General features: G+C 59.0%; 1 protein-coding gene across 1 annotated transcript; it reads right to left on the bottom strand.

Annotated features, from left to right (window-relative positions):
* Positions 1 to 1,781: 1,781 nt before the first annotated feature.
* Positions 1,782 to 16,152, bottom strand: MDFI (MyoD family inhibitor). Its single transcript, XM_032649108.1, has 5 exons — positions 15,965 to 16,152; positions 15,743 to 15,829; positions 8,276 to 8,458; positions 4,927 to 5,151; positions 1,782 to 2,473 (listed from the first exon to the last, which is right to left on the bottom strand). The coding sequence occupies exons 2-5, from the start codon at positions 15,816 to 15,818 to the stop codon at positions 2,220 to 2,222; spliced, it is 738 nt and encodes a 245-aa protein (XP_032504999.1). The 5' UTR covers positions 15,819 to 15,829; positions 15,965 to 16,152; the 3' UTR covers positions 1,782 to 2,219.
* Positions 16,153 to 17,164: the final 1,012 nt, after the last annotated feature.

Below are 17,164 nucleotides of genomic sequence, written 5' to 3'. Positions count from 1 at the left end.
CTACGCTGGTCCTCCCTAACGTCCCTCGATCCTCAGCCTTGGGGGGAAGCTGGGTTGAGCGGGGACTGAACGGAGGCCCTCCCACAGTCATCCATCCTCCTGTAGACAAAGGAGTGCAGCAGAAGAGTGGACGCTCTCCGCAGCCATGGGGCAGACTGGCATCCCCTCATCGAGGTCAGAGTCACAAACACACACACCCTGAGGCCCGGTGATCCCACCTTCAGGAATATTCTACAGATACAGCTCATTTGTGCAAAAGGACATGCTCACGCAACCTTGTTTATAACAGAGAAATTAATGGAAGGGATTAAGCAGGAGCTGGGCAGCTGGGTCATGTGTGGCTCATGCCTCCATGAAGCTCCAGGCCGCTCTTCAAAGTGCTGATAAGGAAGAGCCCCAAAACAAATGGTCAAGTGATAAAAATGGTGCAACGTGCATGGGATTCTGACATTTTGTAAAAAAAAGAAAAATGATATGGGTAAATGCTTGTGTATGCACTTTTGATGAGACTTTTGAACCTTTTGTACTTTGATCATACAATAACTAAGCAGAAACAAAAAAACACAAAAAAAAACCTTGAGACAGACGAACATGGAGGGGGCCAAGAAAATGGGGCTTCTCTCCTGGCTTTGATCTTGACTATGTGACCCTGGAGAGGTCACTTCCTCTCTGTGTCCTGAGTTTCCTATGTGGTCCCAGAAGCTGGAAAACCTTGGTGTTGGCAAAGTGAGGCCTGTGTACACGTGTATGAAGGGAGGGGCTGCAGGGGAGGGGGTGTGGGGGTGGGGTCCCTCTCACCACCTCTTGTCACCTCTGCTGACACTGCAACCCACGCCCAAGGCCATGGGCTGTTCCCTAATGTGGCATTCCTTAAGAGAGCTCAGATTTCATCTGGCTCTCTTCCTGAGCTCCCTCCTCCCCTCCAGAATCCGTCAGGGCCACTCCACCCTTTGTTCCTGGAAGCAGCAGCCCACCGGTTTCCCATGAGGTCTCCACTTTTCAAGGCCTTCTTCAGCCATGTCTTCTCCTCAGGACAATCCAAGTCCAACCATGAGCTGTCCTCTCACTCACCCTGGACCTCTCCTGGCTTCCTCCAGGTCCAGGATGGGGTGGAAAGGGGTTTGGTCCACACAGCCCTCCCCGCTGTCAGCCTCAGTGCTCTGGTCTGCCCCTCCTTCCTGCACCCAAGGGCTCTGGACACCTGACCTCTGAGGCTCCCGCCAGCCCTGATAGTTTTCTTCTATCTCAGGCCCCCTGGAAATCAGGGGGACAACTGAGGCTGGGCCATGTGACCTCCATTCAGGCCAAACTTGCCTCCCAGGGTTGCCCCCTCCCCAGGCCCTGCTCTGCCACTGACATAGGCGTCACCCTACGCCTTGGAGCCATTATGGCTTTGAGAAGCAGGAGTCAGCAGGAGATTAATTAATCAAAACCTGAACACATCTGCTGTTAATTAATTCTATGCCAAGGGTTAACTCTTCCCTTTCTGGGCTTCTCCGAAGGAAATAAAGGTGGGGCGTGTGTACGCGTCTTCCTTCCCTCCCTCAGGGGGGAACATGAAACAAGGGAGGGGACCTCAGAGGCCAGGAAAGCCCCATCCATCTGGGGACTTTGTAGGGGGGTTGTGGGAGTGTTTGGTTTTCAGAGTCGTGGTTCATGGCCATCACTCATGAGTCCTGAGGACATGTGAGACGGACCCATATCTTTATTTACAGCAACAAATAGAACAGACCTTCCTTCCATTCCCTCCCTCTCCCCTTCCAGTCTTTTCTATACCTTTCCCCCCTCCCACCCCACCCTGGGCCCGAGCCCAGCCCTGCCCTCTGGGGTCACTGTATGGGTCAGGCCCCACAGGAGGGGAGACCGGGGAGGGGCTTGGCTGAGGTCAGGTGGGGTGTCTCTTTTCACATTTTGTTGTCCTCTAAGCCTGGGGGCAGGGGAGGGGGGAGGCAGGCACAGGGGCAGTGAGAGGTAGAAAAGCGCACAGCCCCAGCACCCCAGCCTCCCCCATGTCCCGGCCGCCTCCCCCAACTTTCACAGTGTTCTGCAGCCCTGGCAGCTGAGCCGGAACGGTCCCCCCTCCCCCCAGGTCTTAGGTGCTGTTGTCCAGGGAAACCAGCAAGGAGGACCGGCACCGCACTCTCAGCGGGCTGGGGTGCCCAGAGGGCTGGGGAGGGTGGGAGAGGCCCGGGGGAGGGGGCGGTCCAGCCTCGTGTGGGTCAGGAGGAGAAGCAAAGCCCGCAGCACTCCATGCAGATCTCCAGGCAGTCGGCCGACTCGCAGCAGGCGTCCAGGATGCCGCAGTCCAGGTCGCAGGGCAGGTCGCAGTCGGCACACTCGCCGGAGCCGCAGCAGCAGCAGAGGCACGAGTCCTCGGAGCTGCAGGAGCCGCACGTGGCGCAGTCCAGGACCATGTTGCACAGCGTCAGGAACTCGCAGAACAGGCAGGACAGGATGCAGTGGACGCAGCAGTCTGCGGGCGAGATGGCCAGGGGCCGGGACCAGCCGCGGGCGGCAGGTGCGCTGAGTGCGGAGATGACGCTCGCGCGGCCCTCCCCCGGCTCCCACCATCCAGGTGACCCCGAGACACGGAGAGTTACGTGGAGTGAGGGTCTGGGCCCCGGCAGCCTGGATCCCGAGTCCCTGCTTTGACCACCCTCGGTCATCTAGTTAACGAACACGGAGGGACGATGTGTCCCAGGCACTGTTCTAAGCGTTGGGCACAAATTAAACTCACTTAAACTTGCAACGACTCCTTGAGGTGGGGCTGCATTAGCCCCTCTGTACAGATGAAGAAACTGAGGCACAGAGAAGTCACTCCAAAATCTCTCCAGAATCCTACCACTCTGCTCAGCTCTTGCCTGGTGACAGCAACTGCGTCCTCGCTGGTCTCCCCGCTCCCTGCCTTTGACTACTGCTCCCGGGCCCGCACGCACCTACTCCGCACACGGAGGCCGGAAGGACCCTTGAAAAACCTCTGTTGGATTCCACCCCTCCTGCCCTCAGAACCCTCTAATGGCTTCCACCTCAACAGGAGGAAAAGCCCAAGCGCTCCCAGTAGCTCCGACGGCCCCTCCCCAGATCCCTCTGCTGTGGCCACACTGGCTACTCCTGGTCACGCAGGCACTGCCCCCTGTCCCCCCGGTGCTCCAGCCCCAAGATACGTGCTCTGCTCATTCTGTCCCCTCCATCTTTGCCCAAATGTCCCCTCTCGGGGAGGCTTTCCGGGAGCACCCTCTTTTATACTGCCGGGCCCCAGACCCACCCCCTTGCCGGTGCCTGCTCTGCCTCCCCGCCCAGGACTTAGCACCTCCCGCGGCTTACACAGCTCTCCCCACCTACTACAGGGCAAGCACCGCAGGGGCCGGCGTCTTTGGCTGTTACGGTCCCTAGACCGGTGCCTGGCACATCGTGGGTGCTGAGTAAATACACAGGAAGTGAATTCACACACGATCCTGCCTTGCGCACCCAGCTGGTACGCGGTGGTGCTGGCTCAGCAGCCCGTGTTCTGAACCGCTGGCGTGCTGCCAAGATGCTGGGCTGGCACCCCTCCCAGGGGTCGGGCCATGGGCAGTGTCCAGTTCCCCTGACCAGGCGGGCCCCTGGCTCGAGGCTGCTGGTCCTGTGGGAATCTCACATCACCATACAGGCTCTGACGTCCCCACCCAGTCCTGTGTACAGGGAATGGGGGCTCGCAGAGCTGGAACCCCTGCCATCTATCCGCAAACTGGATAAGGAAGTTCTCTTCAGGTGCAAATCTGATGAGGTCACCACCTTGCTTAAAACCCTTCGAAGCTCCCTACTGTCTTCCAGATGAAGTCTAGACCCACTATGCAGCTTACTATGTACCCTCCACTGCAGGAGTCCCGGTCTGCTTGGAGTCTCACCTCCCACCATTCCTCACCTGGAACTTCAAAATCTAGCCACACTAGCCAGTGCTCACCTCTGTGCTAAGGCACCCCGGCTAGATCCTCCAATGGATCCTTTAAGGCTTGCTCAGACACCTCCGGAGCCTTCCCCAGCTTTCTGGGCTGCTGTGGGTGTCCCCCTGTGTTCACTTTATCATCATTTATCTTTTATCACATCACAGAGTGATTACCTTTGGATCTCTCTGATGAGAGCTTTACGAGGCCATGGCCTGGGTACCCAGCACACAGCACAGTGCCTGGCTCACAGCAGATGCCCAGTTCACTTCAGATGCATGAACACCCCCTTCATAAACAAGCCTGTTGGGCAGAATCTGCTCTGGGGGGTGAAAGTTAATGAACACATTGTGTGCAAATGTGTACACTGAATCCGGTTTGCAGAGGACCAGCCAGAGTCCCCCAGCATGGGCAGAAATTACTTAAAAGTTCTGGGGTGGAGGTCAAGCATCACTGGGCTACAGGTAGCTGTCACCCCTGCTGAACTGATGCCTGGTGGGGAGGGGGACGTGGCTGCCCAGGTCAGTCCCTCAGAGGACCTCTGTGTGGCAGGAACAATGGCTGGTATATCTGGGTGCTCTGACCTCCCACTGAACCTTGCAGCCCCCACCGTTCCTCAAGGAAAATTTCTGTTTCCAGAAATGAGGTGGCTTAAGCTGGACGAGCCCAGATGGCTCCACTTCTTGTTAGAGCAACTCTGGGAGAGTAGGGATGAGAAGGGGCTGGCCTTGAGAACTCACACGTGCCCTACCTTACCCAACATGTGTCCTCTGCAAGGTTCTCTGATTTAAGCGTCTTGCGTCAGACTCCCTGGAGGGCTTGTTAAAACCCAGACTCCCGGGCCCCACCCAGAGGTTCAGATCTGGTGGACCTGGCGTGGGGCTGAGATGCTGCACGTCTAACGGGCAACCTTGCAAAGATGCTGCCGCTGGCCCCTGCATCAGACTTCGAGGAAGCCAGCTTTGGAGGCTTCTCCCACAGGGAGGCGAGACGGGGTGCTTACCTTCCTGCGCCTGGAGAGGGATCTGGGAGGCAGCAGACTTGGTGCTGCCCTTGCTTTTCTTGCTGCCTTGGCTGGCTAGAGATGGGTGTGTCTGCAACTTCCGGTGGGCCTTGGGGCCACCCAGGGCACCGTTCCCTGTCCGCCTGGTGCCGCCCAGCTCCGAGGGGTGGCCAGAGCCATTCGCCACTAATGGGGTGCAGCCCAAGGGGTTCCCCTGAGGCTGGCCTAGGAAGATGATGAGAAAGGGCAATGGGGGAAGTGGGAGCTGGTGGGGGTGGGGGTCCCCGCACAGCCTCCCGGGGCTCTGCTTGAATCCTGCCTGCTTTGTTCCTAGATACACCACAGGTCATCTAGCTGATCTGTATTTTGCAGATGGGGAAACTGAGGCCCAGGGAAACTGACTTGCCCAGTGGCACATCATGAAACAGCCACAGAGTCGAGCCTGGCTCCTGACTCCCAGGTCCGTGCTCATTCCAGAAAAGACAGAGGTGAAGGCAAAGGGAGAGGCTCAGGGCCCTGGACCCCACCTTCTTACCCGACGTGAAATCCACTCTCCTGCTCTTGGGGTCCTGGGATTTTGGCGAGAGCAGTGGCAGTTGGGGGTGGAGGGGCAGCAGGGAAGCAGTTAAGCGTCACCTCGGCCCCTGCCAAGCCCCCTGCTGCTTTTGCCCTTCGTGTGCCAGGTGATTGATTGGAAACATCTGTTTGGAGATGAATGCCCTGGCCCTGGAATCAGGGGCTCCTCAGAGCAGCCCCCTATCTCCCGCTCCTTCCACCTCCAGCTCCCTGCCCCATCCAGCCTCTGTGGGGCACTTGCAGAAAGGGCTTGCTGAGGGGCCCCTTGGGTCTGAGGAGGGGGAGAAGGGAAAAGGGAGGCCAAGCAGGGAGACCCCAGAAGCTGGGAACCCTGGGTCCCCATCCCAGGCTGAGGAAACAAAACAGCTTTATCAGTGGGGTGTGGGGAGGCTGGCCCTGGAGATCCCTCCAAACACCCCATTCCTTCCCTCAGGTTTGCCCACCTGGATGGCATGGTTCTGTTCTCAAGAGATGAGGGCAGGGGTGTGTGTGTGTGTGTGTGTGTGTGTGTGTGTGTGTGTGTCAAGAGATGAGGGCAGGTGTGTGTGTGTGTGTAAGTCTGAGAAGGGGTCACAAGAGTTCGAGGATCCCTCTGCTCAGGGCCCCTGACTCCTGGGCGGGACCCTCTGGCCCTGAGGACCCTCAGTAAACGTGAACGTGGGGCACTTACATCTCTCAGGCCCTGTGGTCTAGATCCCCAGCTCCCTCTGGGCCAGGTCTCTGGGTTTGGATTGTGGCAGGAGTGGGTGTCTGGGGCAGGAGCTGGAGGCTGAGGAGAGCGGAAGGGGGCCTCAGCGCTTCCCCTAACTGAGGGGGCTGGGCCTTTTAGTAATGGTGGGAGCACATTGCTGGGCACTCAGTGCACGCCGGGCACTGTTCGGAGCATTTGGCACGCAAATTGTTCTCAGTATCTCTAGAGGGCAGTATCCTCCTTTTACAGATGAGGAGATCAAGTCCCAGGGAAGTACAGTAACTTGTCCAAGGTCACACAGCGAAGGGTCAGAGGTGGGACCAGCCTGGAGGCTAAAAGCTGGGACTCCGAGAGCAGAGAGGCAAGGAGCGGGCAGAGGTTGGGAGGCAAGGGACTGAGGAATAAGCTGCTACTATCACAACCATCACTACTCTTAAAACTAGTAGCTGACATGGTTTGAGCTGTGACTAGGTGCCAGACACACACAGTGTTAAGAGCTCTAAGTGTAGTAACTACTTCCTTATGTGCTTTTCTTTTTTTGGCCACACCGAGTGTCTTGTGGGATCTTAGTTCCCTGACCAGGGATTGAACCTGGGCAATGGCAGTGAAAGTGCTGGGTCCTAACCACTGGACCACCAGCAATTCCCAGTAGTAACTTCCTTAAGCATCAAACAGATCTACTATTACTAGCCCATTTTGCAAATGAAAAAACTGAGGCCCAGAAAGGGTAAAACTTGCCAGAGGTTCCACAGCTAGGAAATGGAGGGGGGAGGGGATGGAGATTGGGAGAAAGGAGCTGAGGACAAGCCGGGGAGTCAGGGATACAATGGGAGACAGGGCTCTGGGGAGGACCGTGCTGGGAGCCTCTGGCCCTGAGCAGTGGCTGGTGCCTGCATCTGGGTAAACAGGGCTAAGGCCAGGGGAAGTGGCCAGGCCTGAATCATCCTGCCCCCACCTCCTGGCCCCATGGTGAGTGACTGGGCTGAGTCCTTGGCCAGCTTCGGTGCCCCCTGCCCTGCTGCCTAAACATGGGCACAGTGACCAGAGGGCGGGAGCGTGTGGTGAGCTAAGGGCCCAGGAAGTTGGGGCAGACACAGAGCTCGCCTGTGGCCATGGCCGTGGCAGTGGTCGTGGTGGCTGAGTCACAAAGCAAACACTCAGGGCCCATAGACACAGGGGTGTCTGTCCAACTCCCATCCAGGCCCCCTCCTCCGTGACCACGGCATTCACCTCTTTCTTTCAGTTCTGCTGGTGTGTGTGTCTGGAGGGCAGTGCACTAGCAGGATTTAGTAACCCTGACTTCCAGGGAGTCCAGCTTACCCCAGATGCCCTGGCTGAAGGTGGCTCCACACTCGGCCATGCCAGCTGGGCAGGCAGGCATAGGAAAGAGCACTGGGCCAGGAGACCTGAGCTCCGCAGTCTGTTCAGGGAGAGTGGGTCTCTGTGCCTCAGTTTCCTCATCTGTAAAATGCGCTTGGCAAGAGCTATCCTGCTGCCTCCATACAGGCCAATTTGGAAAGTGCGTAAGATCATGCAGGGAAAGAAAGTTGGGAAGTGCCGATGTGTCCGTAGATTTTGCGGATCTTACTGGTAATCACAAAATGATGCTGGGTGTCCCTTCCCCTGCTTCTGAGGGTGACAGTGGCGAATTCTCCCCCTCCAGGACTTCCTTGGAGACACTGAGCTAAACCTGGGAATAGAGCTGAGTTTTGCTCCTTTCTACAGAGAGCAACTGCGGGTGTCTCTCCTGCCGGTTTGCTCTTGACACGCTGAAGGCTGGGCTGCCTCAGGCTCTGGCTCCCTGGCCCTGGCCTCACGCTCTCTTGTCCTGAACCACATCGCCTGGAGCCTGTCCACACTCATTTTGAACTAATTTTATCCGAATCATTTTGTATGTGGAGGTCTTCTTCCTAGACAGAAAGGGCAACGTCCTACACCTTTCCACTGCCCACACCTCAAGGTCCTAGCCCACCGCTAGGCTCCCACAGGCACCCATGGCATTTCTGCCAGCCCATCTGCACTGGATTCCCTAGAGCAACCCCTACATGTTGCCATCCCAATCCCCTGACCCCTAGGACTCACGTGTCACAGCTTCTGTGGGGATGTCGAGGTCAGTGCTGTCCAGGGCCTGGGAGGCCCCAGGACCATTGCTTTGGGGCATGAAGGGTGCCGCCTCCTCCAGGGAGCCCTCCTCTAGCGCTGACTCCGCAGGTTGAGCAGATCCTGTCACTACCTCCAGCCCAGGCAGGAGGGATAGGGTCTGGGCTAGGGAAAAAGCAGACGACTGAAGGACATTTTCCTGGTGCCCTCCTGTTTGCCCAGCCCTGGTCCCCTTCCCATGGCCCAGAATGCCGTGAGCCCTCATTCTCGGACTCAGTACCAGTTACACAGCCCTTACCCTACCTGGCAACAGTGCCAGACTCTAGAATAGAAAGTTCCCAAACCACAGCCCGTGAACAAGCAAGGGTGTGTACATGTGCACGTGTGTGTGTGTGTGTGTTTGTGTGTGCACCGTCAGGGAGTGGGGCCCAAGATGCATGGTATAAGGGAAGTGGGGGGAGGCAGAAACACAGCGCAGGAGAGAAGAGACAGGCAGTGATGGGGAGACAGGGACAGGCATCCAGAGTGACGTGGAGAGAGAAAGAATCAAAGGCACAGTGGAAGGTTGAAGCAAAGACAGACAGTGCATCAGAATGTGGGAGATTGGGCACGGAGGGGGCGCCCTAGACGCCCAGTGACAGACAGCCCGGGACAGGCAGGAGACTCTTGAGCGAAAGTCAGCGATGGAGAGAAAGATAAAGGTGAGATCAGAGGCAGAGGCGATGGAGAGGGAGTGGGGTACAGACAGAGCAAGAGGGAGACAGACAGTGAGCAATTGGGGCCGAGAAAGAGGATGATAGCAAGAGAAAGAGTCAGAGAACCCTGGGGGGTGAGGCGGAGGGGCTCTGGGCAGGAAGAGAGACGGGGAGACAGCCCAAGAGGGCTGGAAGAGGCGTATGGCAGCCACATGTAATTACAGTGAATGGCTCGGCCCCTCTGTGCAGGGTGGGCGGAAGGCAGAAATGGAGCCACCTACAGTTCCTGAGCAGCAGGACTAGGGGCCCCTGGGCCCAGGGGAGGAAAGTTCTGGGGGCTGAGAGGTGGGGCAGGGTGGCAGAAAGGTGACTGGGCGTGGGAAGGCCTGAGGGTGGACAGGAAGGGTGAAGCCCAGGGTCATGGGGCCAGGGGCCAGGCTGGGCAATGACAGGGTGCAGCCTGGGCCTCCCATCAGCCCCCAGGTCGTGCAGCGGGAATGACAGGGGCCTCAAGAGGGTGCCCCTCCCCCAGGCCGCACTGGGAGCAGGGGAGACAGAAATGAGAGACTCAGAGAGACACAGAGACCAAAGGGCCCAGGGAGAGGAGAGTGACACAGGGAGCCACAGAGAAAGATGAAGAGAAAGGGTGATGAAACCCAGAGAGTAACAGGTCAGCGCCCACCCGTACACACCACACACAGAAATCACGAGACACACCCACAGCGACAGAGAGAGACAAGAGCTAGTCTTGGAAACAGTAACAGAACGAATCACAGAGCACAGAGGGCCTTACATAGGGGTTCCTTCCCTGAGCTGTCTCCAAATGGGGGCGGAGGGGTAGGGAAGGAGACCATTAGAGGGATCAATGCAGGTTGGGCAAGTAGGTCTGGGGGATGGGAACATCCTGAGGGGGGGGGACGATCCACGGGCTCAGAGACCCCTGAACAGTCCTTGTTCCAAAGACCCTGGTCTCCCACGGCCAGGGGGACCGAGGCCCCAGAGACCCCACGTGGGTGGTACAGAGAGCAGCCGGCATGCTCCCACCTGCCTAGGGAAACCATTGACCCTGCCTGGAGCTGGGAGCTGGGACAGGGTGCAGGGAGGGCTGGGGCTCCCACCACTCCTGAACGGTGGCAGTTCTGTGCTGGGAACCCCCCCTGGTGCCCAGGGAGGCAGGGGGCAGGTCCCTCCAGCCCCATCCATTCCTTGGGCCTATTGAGAGCTCTGTGCGTTAATGAGAGGTCAAATGGCTTTGGGAGGATCGCAGGGCTCGGACGAGGGGGAGCAGGGAAGCAGAGATGACCCCCAAGGGGGATCCAGGCCACCTGCTCCATGGCACCTCTCCCAGCCCAGAGCCTGGTCTACGGCAGCACAGACGGGACAGGACAGTGGAGGGTCACGACCAACCTGGCCTGGAGAGGGAGGCTCACGGCTTGAGTCCTAATTCCCAGAAAGGGAGGGGGCTGCCCAGCTCCAGCCTCTGGCCCTAGAGGCGTCTTGCCAAAGCCCTGAAGCGGAGTGCTGACTCTCGCAGGTGGTGTAATGACAAAGGCCTGAGCCAGCAGCTGGAAGACCCAAGCCCTGGTTTTTTTTTTTTTTTTTTTTGCGGTACGCGGGCCCCTCACTGTTGCGGAGCACAGGCTCCGGACGCGCAGGCTCAGCGGCCATGGCTCACGGGCCCAGCCGATCCGCGGCATGTGGGATCCTCCCGGACCGGGGCACGAACCCGTGTCCCCTGCATCGGCAGGCGGACCCTCAACCACTGCGCCACCAGGGAAGCCCCAAGCCCTGGTTTTTACCAGATACCAGCTTGGGCGAGTTACCAGGAACTGGGTCACCTTGTGTGAAAGGGGGCTCACCATGCTTGTCCCTCAGGGTTTCAAAGAGTAAATGAAACACTCAGCAGAGCCTGGCATGCAGGGGGCCACTCACATACCCTTCCACCTGCCCATCCCCCTGCCTGCCCTCCCTCCTCTCCCTTCCTTCCTTTCCTCTTTCCTTCCTGTGCTGTTTGGTGTAACAGCTACGATGCACCTCCCAATACGTCAAGCACTGGGTGGACCAAAATGAGAAAACCTGGTCACTCCCCCAGGAGTTCTCTGTCGGGGTTGGGGTCGGTCACATACACCGCAGGGCAAGAATTACAGCAGGGGCATCTAAGAACTGTGGGAGCACAGAAGGTGGGCACTTACCCCAGGGGTGTGTGTGTGTGTGTGTGTGTGTTTGTGTGTGTCTAGGAGGCTGCTTGGAGAAGGCAATGCCTACGCTGGGTATTAAATAATCAATCAGTCAGCAAAGAAGGGGAAAAGGACCTTTCGAGAAAACCAGCAGAAGCCAAGAGCCCAGTGTGAACAGCTACAGCATGAACGAGGGGAGACTAGAATGATAACTGAGGCACGGTGGGCCTTGTGGTCACTTCCCAGGCTTTCTCCTGAGGTCACCAGGGCACACAGAGGTGACCCTGTCAGTCCTGCAGTGGAAGGAGCCAGGATTGCAGCCTCTTGGCCCCCAGGGTTGAAGAGGGAGGAAGGTGAGGAAGCCTGGTTAGGAGTTAGGAGACTGGTCCTCACCTGGGCCCTCCTACCCCTATGTGGCCTGCCACTCTCTGGGTAGTCTCTCCTAAGTCACCTACAGGGCTGGTGACCTTGAATCTGGTGGGAACACGAAATTACAGAGAGCACAGACAAAGTCCCAAGGAGGCCCCTCCTGCAGGAAACCTGCCATTCTGGGGTGAGCATCAGACCTTGGAAGGAAACCAGGGGGGAAAGTAAATCTAGTCCAGTCATCTTGACCTGGAAACACTGAGGGACAGACCTCCTGGAGCCGGGAGGGCTGCGGAGGGGACCCAGCAGACACTGGGGGAGCAGCGCTGAGGGCAGAAGAGGAAACTGTGCTGAGGGCCCAGAGATGTGGGAGCAGGCAGAGAAGGAACAAGAAGTGGCAGGAGGACCTGGTCTGCGGGTGACATGCTGCCCAGGGGCCCCGACGCCAAGATGCTGGAGAAGAAACGGCTCTCCCTGCAAGCACATGGAGCCGAAAAACCAGACTAGAGGCGGGACCCATGTGCTCAACCATCAAAAGACGGAAAGAGCCCTGCTTTCCTTCTTGCTACCAGGAGACCCCTGCCCAGCCACAGAGGGGAGAACATCTCTGAGGAGAAACTCCAGGAGAATGGGAGGCCAGCAAAGGACAAGGGCCACTGTGTGGACAAGAAACTCAAGTTGTGTGTGAAGGCATCTGCCCCGGGTCGGGGTGGGGCTGGAGTCCCTGGCTGGGGCCCCACCAGAGCCACCTTTTTCTAATGTGCACAGGGGGTAGTTCCCTGGCGGTCCAGAGGTTAGGACTCCGCGCTTCCACTGCAGGGGACACGGGTTCGATCCCTGATTGGGGAACTAGGATCCTGCAAGCAGCACGGTGCAGCCAAAAATAAATAAATAAATAAACTTAAACAAAATAATAATGTGCACAGCGGGCCAGCCATGCTGGTGGCGTCTCTGAGCAGAAGCCCTAGCCCTGCACTTCTCTCAAGAGTCCCCATCTCCAAGGGGGAAACACAGAAAGGCAAGAGCCCGTGTGCCTCGACATATTCTCATCCCTAACATGGGATAAGGTTCAGGTCAATGCCCTGAGTTCTAGGGTGGAAAAGTCACGTTTAAATCCGTAAGCCTGAGAGCGAAGCAGAGAGACCCAAACTTCAGCCGGACCCTGTGCGCTCCCTCTGCCTGCTGTCCCTGGATGGAAAGGAGTTCGGGGGACCTCTTCCAGGTGGGAAGGGTTCATTCCAAGCCTGGAAAGTGTCCACAGGGCCCTCGTCCCCAAGCTCCAGTGCCTGGTGCCTCCAGCCGAGCCCTCTCGTGTCTTCGTGGACAGTGGACCCAGCCTTCCCCTTTGGAGCTCCGACCATCTCTGCAGAGACAGGGCCAGGATCTGATCTGCTCAGAGAGTAGTGACCAAAGCCCCACATTCCAATCTATCCTTGGCTTGGTATTCAAGGCCTTGGTCTGTATCTTCAGCCTACTCAATGGACCAGGATCCTATGTTCCAGGCCGGCCGACCTCTCCATGGCCCCAGGCCACCACAGGGCCTTCTGCCCAATCCATCCAAGCTTCCCCATCAAGGGGAAGCTTATCTTGTTCCCCTTGATCAGAATGTCCTACCTCTCCCCTCTCCCCAACTCCAGCTCATCCTTCATGACCCAGCTGGAGTTTCACCTCTTCCTCCAGAAAGCCTTCCCTGACCCTCGAGCCAATAGTCTCTCCTCGGAGTGGCCACTTACTGAGAACTCAGCATCCAGGGTTCCCTGCTGTAAACCGTAACTAGGGAGTGAAGTGCGGGTCCTCAGTCAGACTGCAGCCCCAGTCTGTCTCTGCACCCCCAGTAGGCACTTAGCAAATGTCTGTTGCTGAGGATTGAGTTCTGGGGCCTGGAGCCCCAGGTCAGGAGGAGAGAGAATGAGAAGGTGAGAATTAGGGCTGGCGCCCAGCACCAAGAAGGCAAGAATGTGGACTCGTTTGATACACACTTGTGACACACAGGTCACAGGCTCAGGTCACCAGGCTAAGGACTTGTGAGGGCCTGAGATGGCCAGTTAGGCTGGGTCCAGTTGGTTTTATTTTAGGTCTGAAGGCTCCAATTCCCCAGGAAATTCAATTTAGAACCAAGAGCAGGAATGTGACACCACAGTGCTGGACAGAAATCTGTGGGTTAGGGAGCCAGGCTCCTGGGGCATTCGGGGCTGGATGGGAAGAGGCCACTGGGGGAGCCAAGGGTGTGCGGGCTTGGCCACCTTCCCCAACCAGAGCTGCCCTGGGTCCCCTTGCACCCCGGTCTGCATCTTAGGTGGCTGAGGGAGGGGCTGACTTACTCCCTGGCTATCTTGCCAGCAGGGCCTCGGCCTTGCTGTTCTGTCAACGCTCAGCAGGGAGCGTGGGGGATTCTGGTCTCCGATTTAGGCGTCTGTGGGGTTTTGGCTGGGTCTCCTGCGGTTTGGGCTTCCTGGGCAGCAGGCTCATTTTCCCAAGGCAGCAGAGCCAGGCCTTCTCGTGTTATGAAAGCCACATTGTCTGGCCCAGCCCAGGCTGGGGAGGGGGCTCGCTGGGGCACTGGAGGGCCTCAAGTTACAGCCCAGGGCTTAACCCTCCCAGTGGCCCACTCTGGCCCTTGCCCCTGCCCCGAGCACATTCAGCCCCTCCTTTCCCTACTGGGGCTCGAAATGGGTCACACAGGGGCGAGGATCTTGGAAGGAAGGAGTGGAGGCGAGAGCACAGAAAATGGATAAGCAGGGGAAGAATGGGAGAGTTGGAGAGAAGCAGGAGGCTGAGAAAGAGAGGAGGGGCGAGGGACAGAGAAAGAGCCTTCCCAGGCCTCTGCCCCTAGCCCTCTCTCCAGGCTGCAGGAGCCCAGTTCTTGGCGAAGTTTATTCCCCAGAAGTCCCTACTCCAGGGTCCCCACAGAGGGGGGAATCTGAGGGCTGGTGGGATGCACAGCAGACACACTAGTCTCACGTACATGCCGGCCCCTGACCAAACGTCTCCCACTTGTCCTCACTCTAGGAGACCCCCAGCCCCACCCCGCACCTCCACAGCCCTCGGTCTCCAAAGGGCCAGCATCTACACCAGGTAGACCTGGGCCTCTCCAAATGGGCAGACCAGCTCCCATGGGCGGATATGGAGACTGAGGCCAGAGAGGGGAAGGAACTTGTCCAAGGCCATGCAGGGAGTTAGTGTCAGAGGTCCAGGACCAGACCTCCGTTATTCAGAGACTCAAAGAGGGGAGAAAGGGCGAATGGGGCTGGGTGAGAGGAAGGCAGAAGATAAGACTAACCTAGAGCTGCGAGTAAAGGCATGAAATCTGGGCCTGTACTCCTGCATGCAACCCCTCCAGCCCCCCGCAACAAATCCCAGATGTTCCTGACTTCTCCCTGTCCCTGTGGTCCATTGTGAGCCTCAGCTCACATGTGTATGGTGAGGGGATTGACTGAGAGCCACAGCCCCAGGACTCCCCTCTGCCCCCTCCTTGGACCCCCTCAGGAAGTCACAAACCCTCCCGGGTTGGGAGGCTCCTGCAGGAATCCCAGGGAGGTTACAGACCCTGTGAGTTGAGGGAAGGGGTGTTTCACTTGGGTGGTGAGCACTTGATTGGGGAGAGTGAATGAGAGAGGGAGAGAGAGAGATAGAGGCGGAGAAGGAGATAAAACGTGTGTGTGTGTGTGTGTGTGTGTGTGTGTGTGTCGTCCCTGCAGGGTAGGGGTGGTGGGGACTGGCCGGGCCCCGGTGGGGAGGAAGACGAGCGAGACGAAATGGCAAGGAGGGGAGGGGCCAGGTCCTGTCGGACAAAAGTTTTCTGGATGCACTAGGCTCTGGCTGGGTTGGGGGAAGGGAAGGAGAGAAAGACTCAGACACCCCCACCCCGCCTGAGGCCCCCATAAATATTTACACACTGGGCAGAAAAGGCTGGGACACAAATCCCAGACGGACAGACAGACACTGCGGTGTGTGTGTGTCTGGTGTTGGGAGTGGGGAGTGTTGGAGCCAACTTGGCGCGGCCACCGCCTCCGTTCGGGCCCTACCCCCATCGCCTCAGCCCTCCACTCTCCTTGGACCCGGTCCCCGATACCCAGATTCCTCGCCTCCACCTCCACTCAAGCTTCCCCGAACCCTCTCCCCGCTTCTCAGGGAGGAGGGGGGAGAATGACCACCGCCCCCAACCCCCTACCCGGCTCTCGTCCAGTCTAGCTCTCCATCCTCGGTCCTACCTGGGCCGGGGGCTGCGCTGGGGGCTCCATGGGGCGCGTCGCAGTGAGGGGGGCGCTGGCCACTCACCTGGGACATCGGCCCGGGACCTGCGGGAAACAGGGCTCAGCGGGCGGAGCGGAAGGTCCCCGCGCGCGCGAAAGTGGAAAAGGGGGCCGGGCAGAGGGCGATCCAGCGGCAGCCGTGCGCCCATCCCTTCCCAGGCCGGCCCCCGACCGACTTACTCGTGCGAGCTGCGCGCCGCTCTCTCGCGCCGCGGGGATCACTGCGCTGGGCCTGCCATGCACGACGGCCGCGAGCGCCCCAGCCCAGGGGCAGCTCGGCTCCACTGCGGTCGCTCCGCGCCCCTCCCTCTCACTCGCTCCTTTCTCCCATTTCGGCGCCAGCGCGCGCCGCTGGCCCGCTTCCTTCTGCCTTCTTTCCCTGTAGCCCCCTCGCTCCTCCCCTGCTTGCCTCTCCTCTTCCCTCCCCTCCTCCCCGGCCCACCCTCTCCCCGCCCCCTCCTCGCCTTCCCAGGCGCCCCCCCCCCCCCACGTCCCTTCCCCCGCGCCGGGCTCGGCGCTGCCTGGGCGGGACATGTCTGTCCGCGGGGCGCTGCGGCTGGAGCCCCCACAGGAAGCCGGCTCCGCGCGTTTCCTCCGCGCTCTCGGAGCTGGGCCCAGTCTCCCCAGATCCCCGCCCCCCTCCCAGGCTCAGCGCCCCGGGAGGCGTGCAAAAGGGGCCGCGCGCGTTCCCCTTCGCCTGTCCTAAACTCTGCGAAAGTTTTTGAAAAAGCAAGAGAACGAGAGAGAGAGAGAAACCATGGTGACCACGACCACCTCGAGCCAATTGCCTGAATATCTGTGGCCCCCAAATCTCGTTGTCCCAAAGGTGGGAGTGATCAAGTTTCTCAGGCACCCTTTGCCCACCCCCTTGGTCTCTGCCCCGGGGTCCTAAGCCTGGGCACAGACCAGAAGTTGTCCCTCCGGGAAATCCGGTTAGTGACCACCTAGCATCCCGTGTCCTAGAGCAGCCCTAATTCCCCCACCTCCACCAGCCGTGCGTGGGAATTTGGTCAGAAACCCAACTTTGGAGGCAAAGAGAGTTTCTCGAGTTCAGCCTTTCTTTTGGCTCCAGACTGGAATCCGAGGCCTTCCAAATTACGGGCGCTCGGGAAAGGGGAGACAGGGAGCCCCTCCCGGCGGGGGCAGCCCGGCGACACATCTGGAATTGTGAGCTGGGTCCCTCCTCAGGGCCGGGGTTAGGAAGGAGCCGTGGCCAGAGAGTCGGGGTGAGGGGAGTTCAGGGACCCTCAGCGTCGCCCAGGGAGCAGGTCCCCGAGGATGGGGGAGGGCATGGAGCCTGCGGCCCGCTGGGTGGGGGTGGGCGAGCCCGTGGGAATGATCAGGTGGGGCCGCCCGCTGTGGTGACAGCTAGACCAAGGA

The sequence above is a fragment of the Phocoena sinus genome, chromosome 11 (genome assembly GCF_008692025.1).
Source record: "Phocoena sinus isolate mPhoSin1 chromosome 11, mPhoSin1.pri, whole genome shotgun sequence".
NCBI lineage: Eukaryota > Metazoa > Chordata > Mammalia > Artiodactyla > Phocoenidae > Phocoena > Phocoena sinus.
Note: the sequence above shows the minus strand (reverse complement) of the source record. Positions and strands in the feature narration are given on the sequence as shown.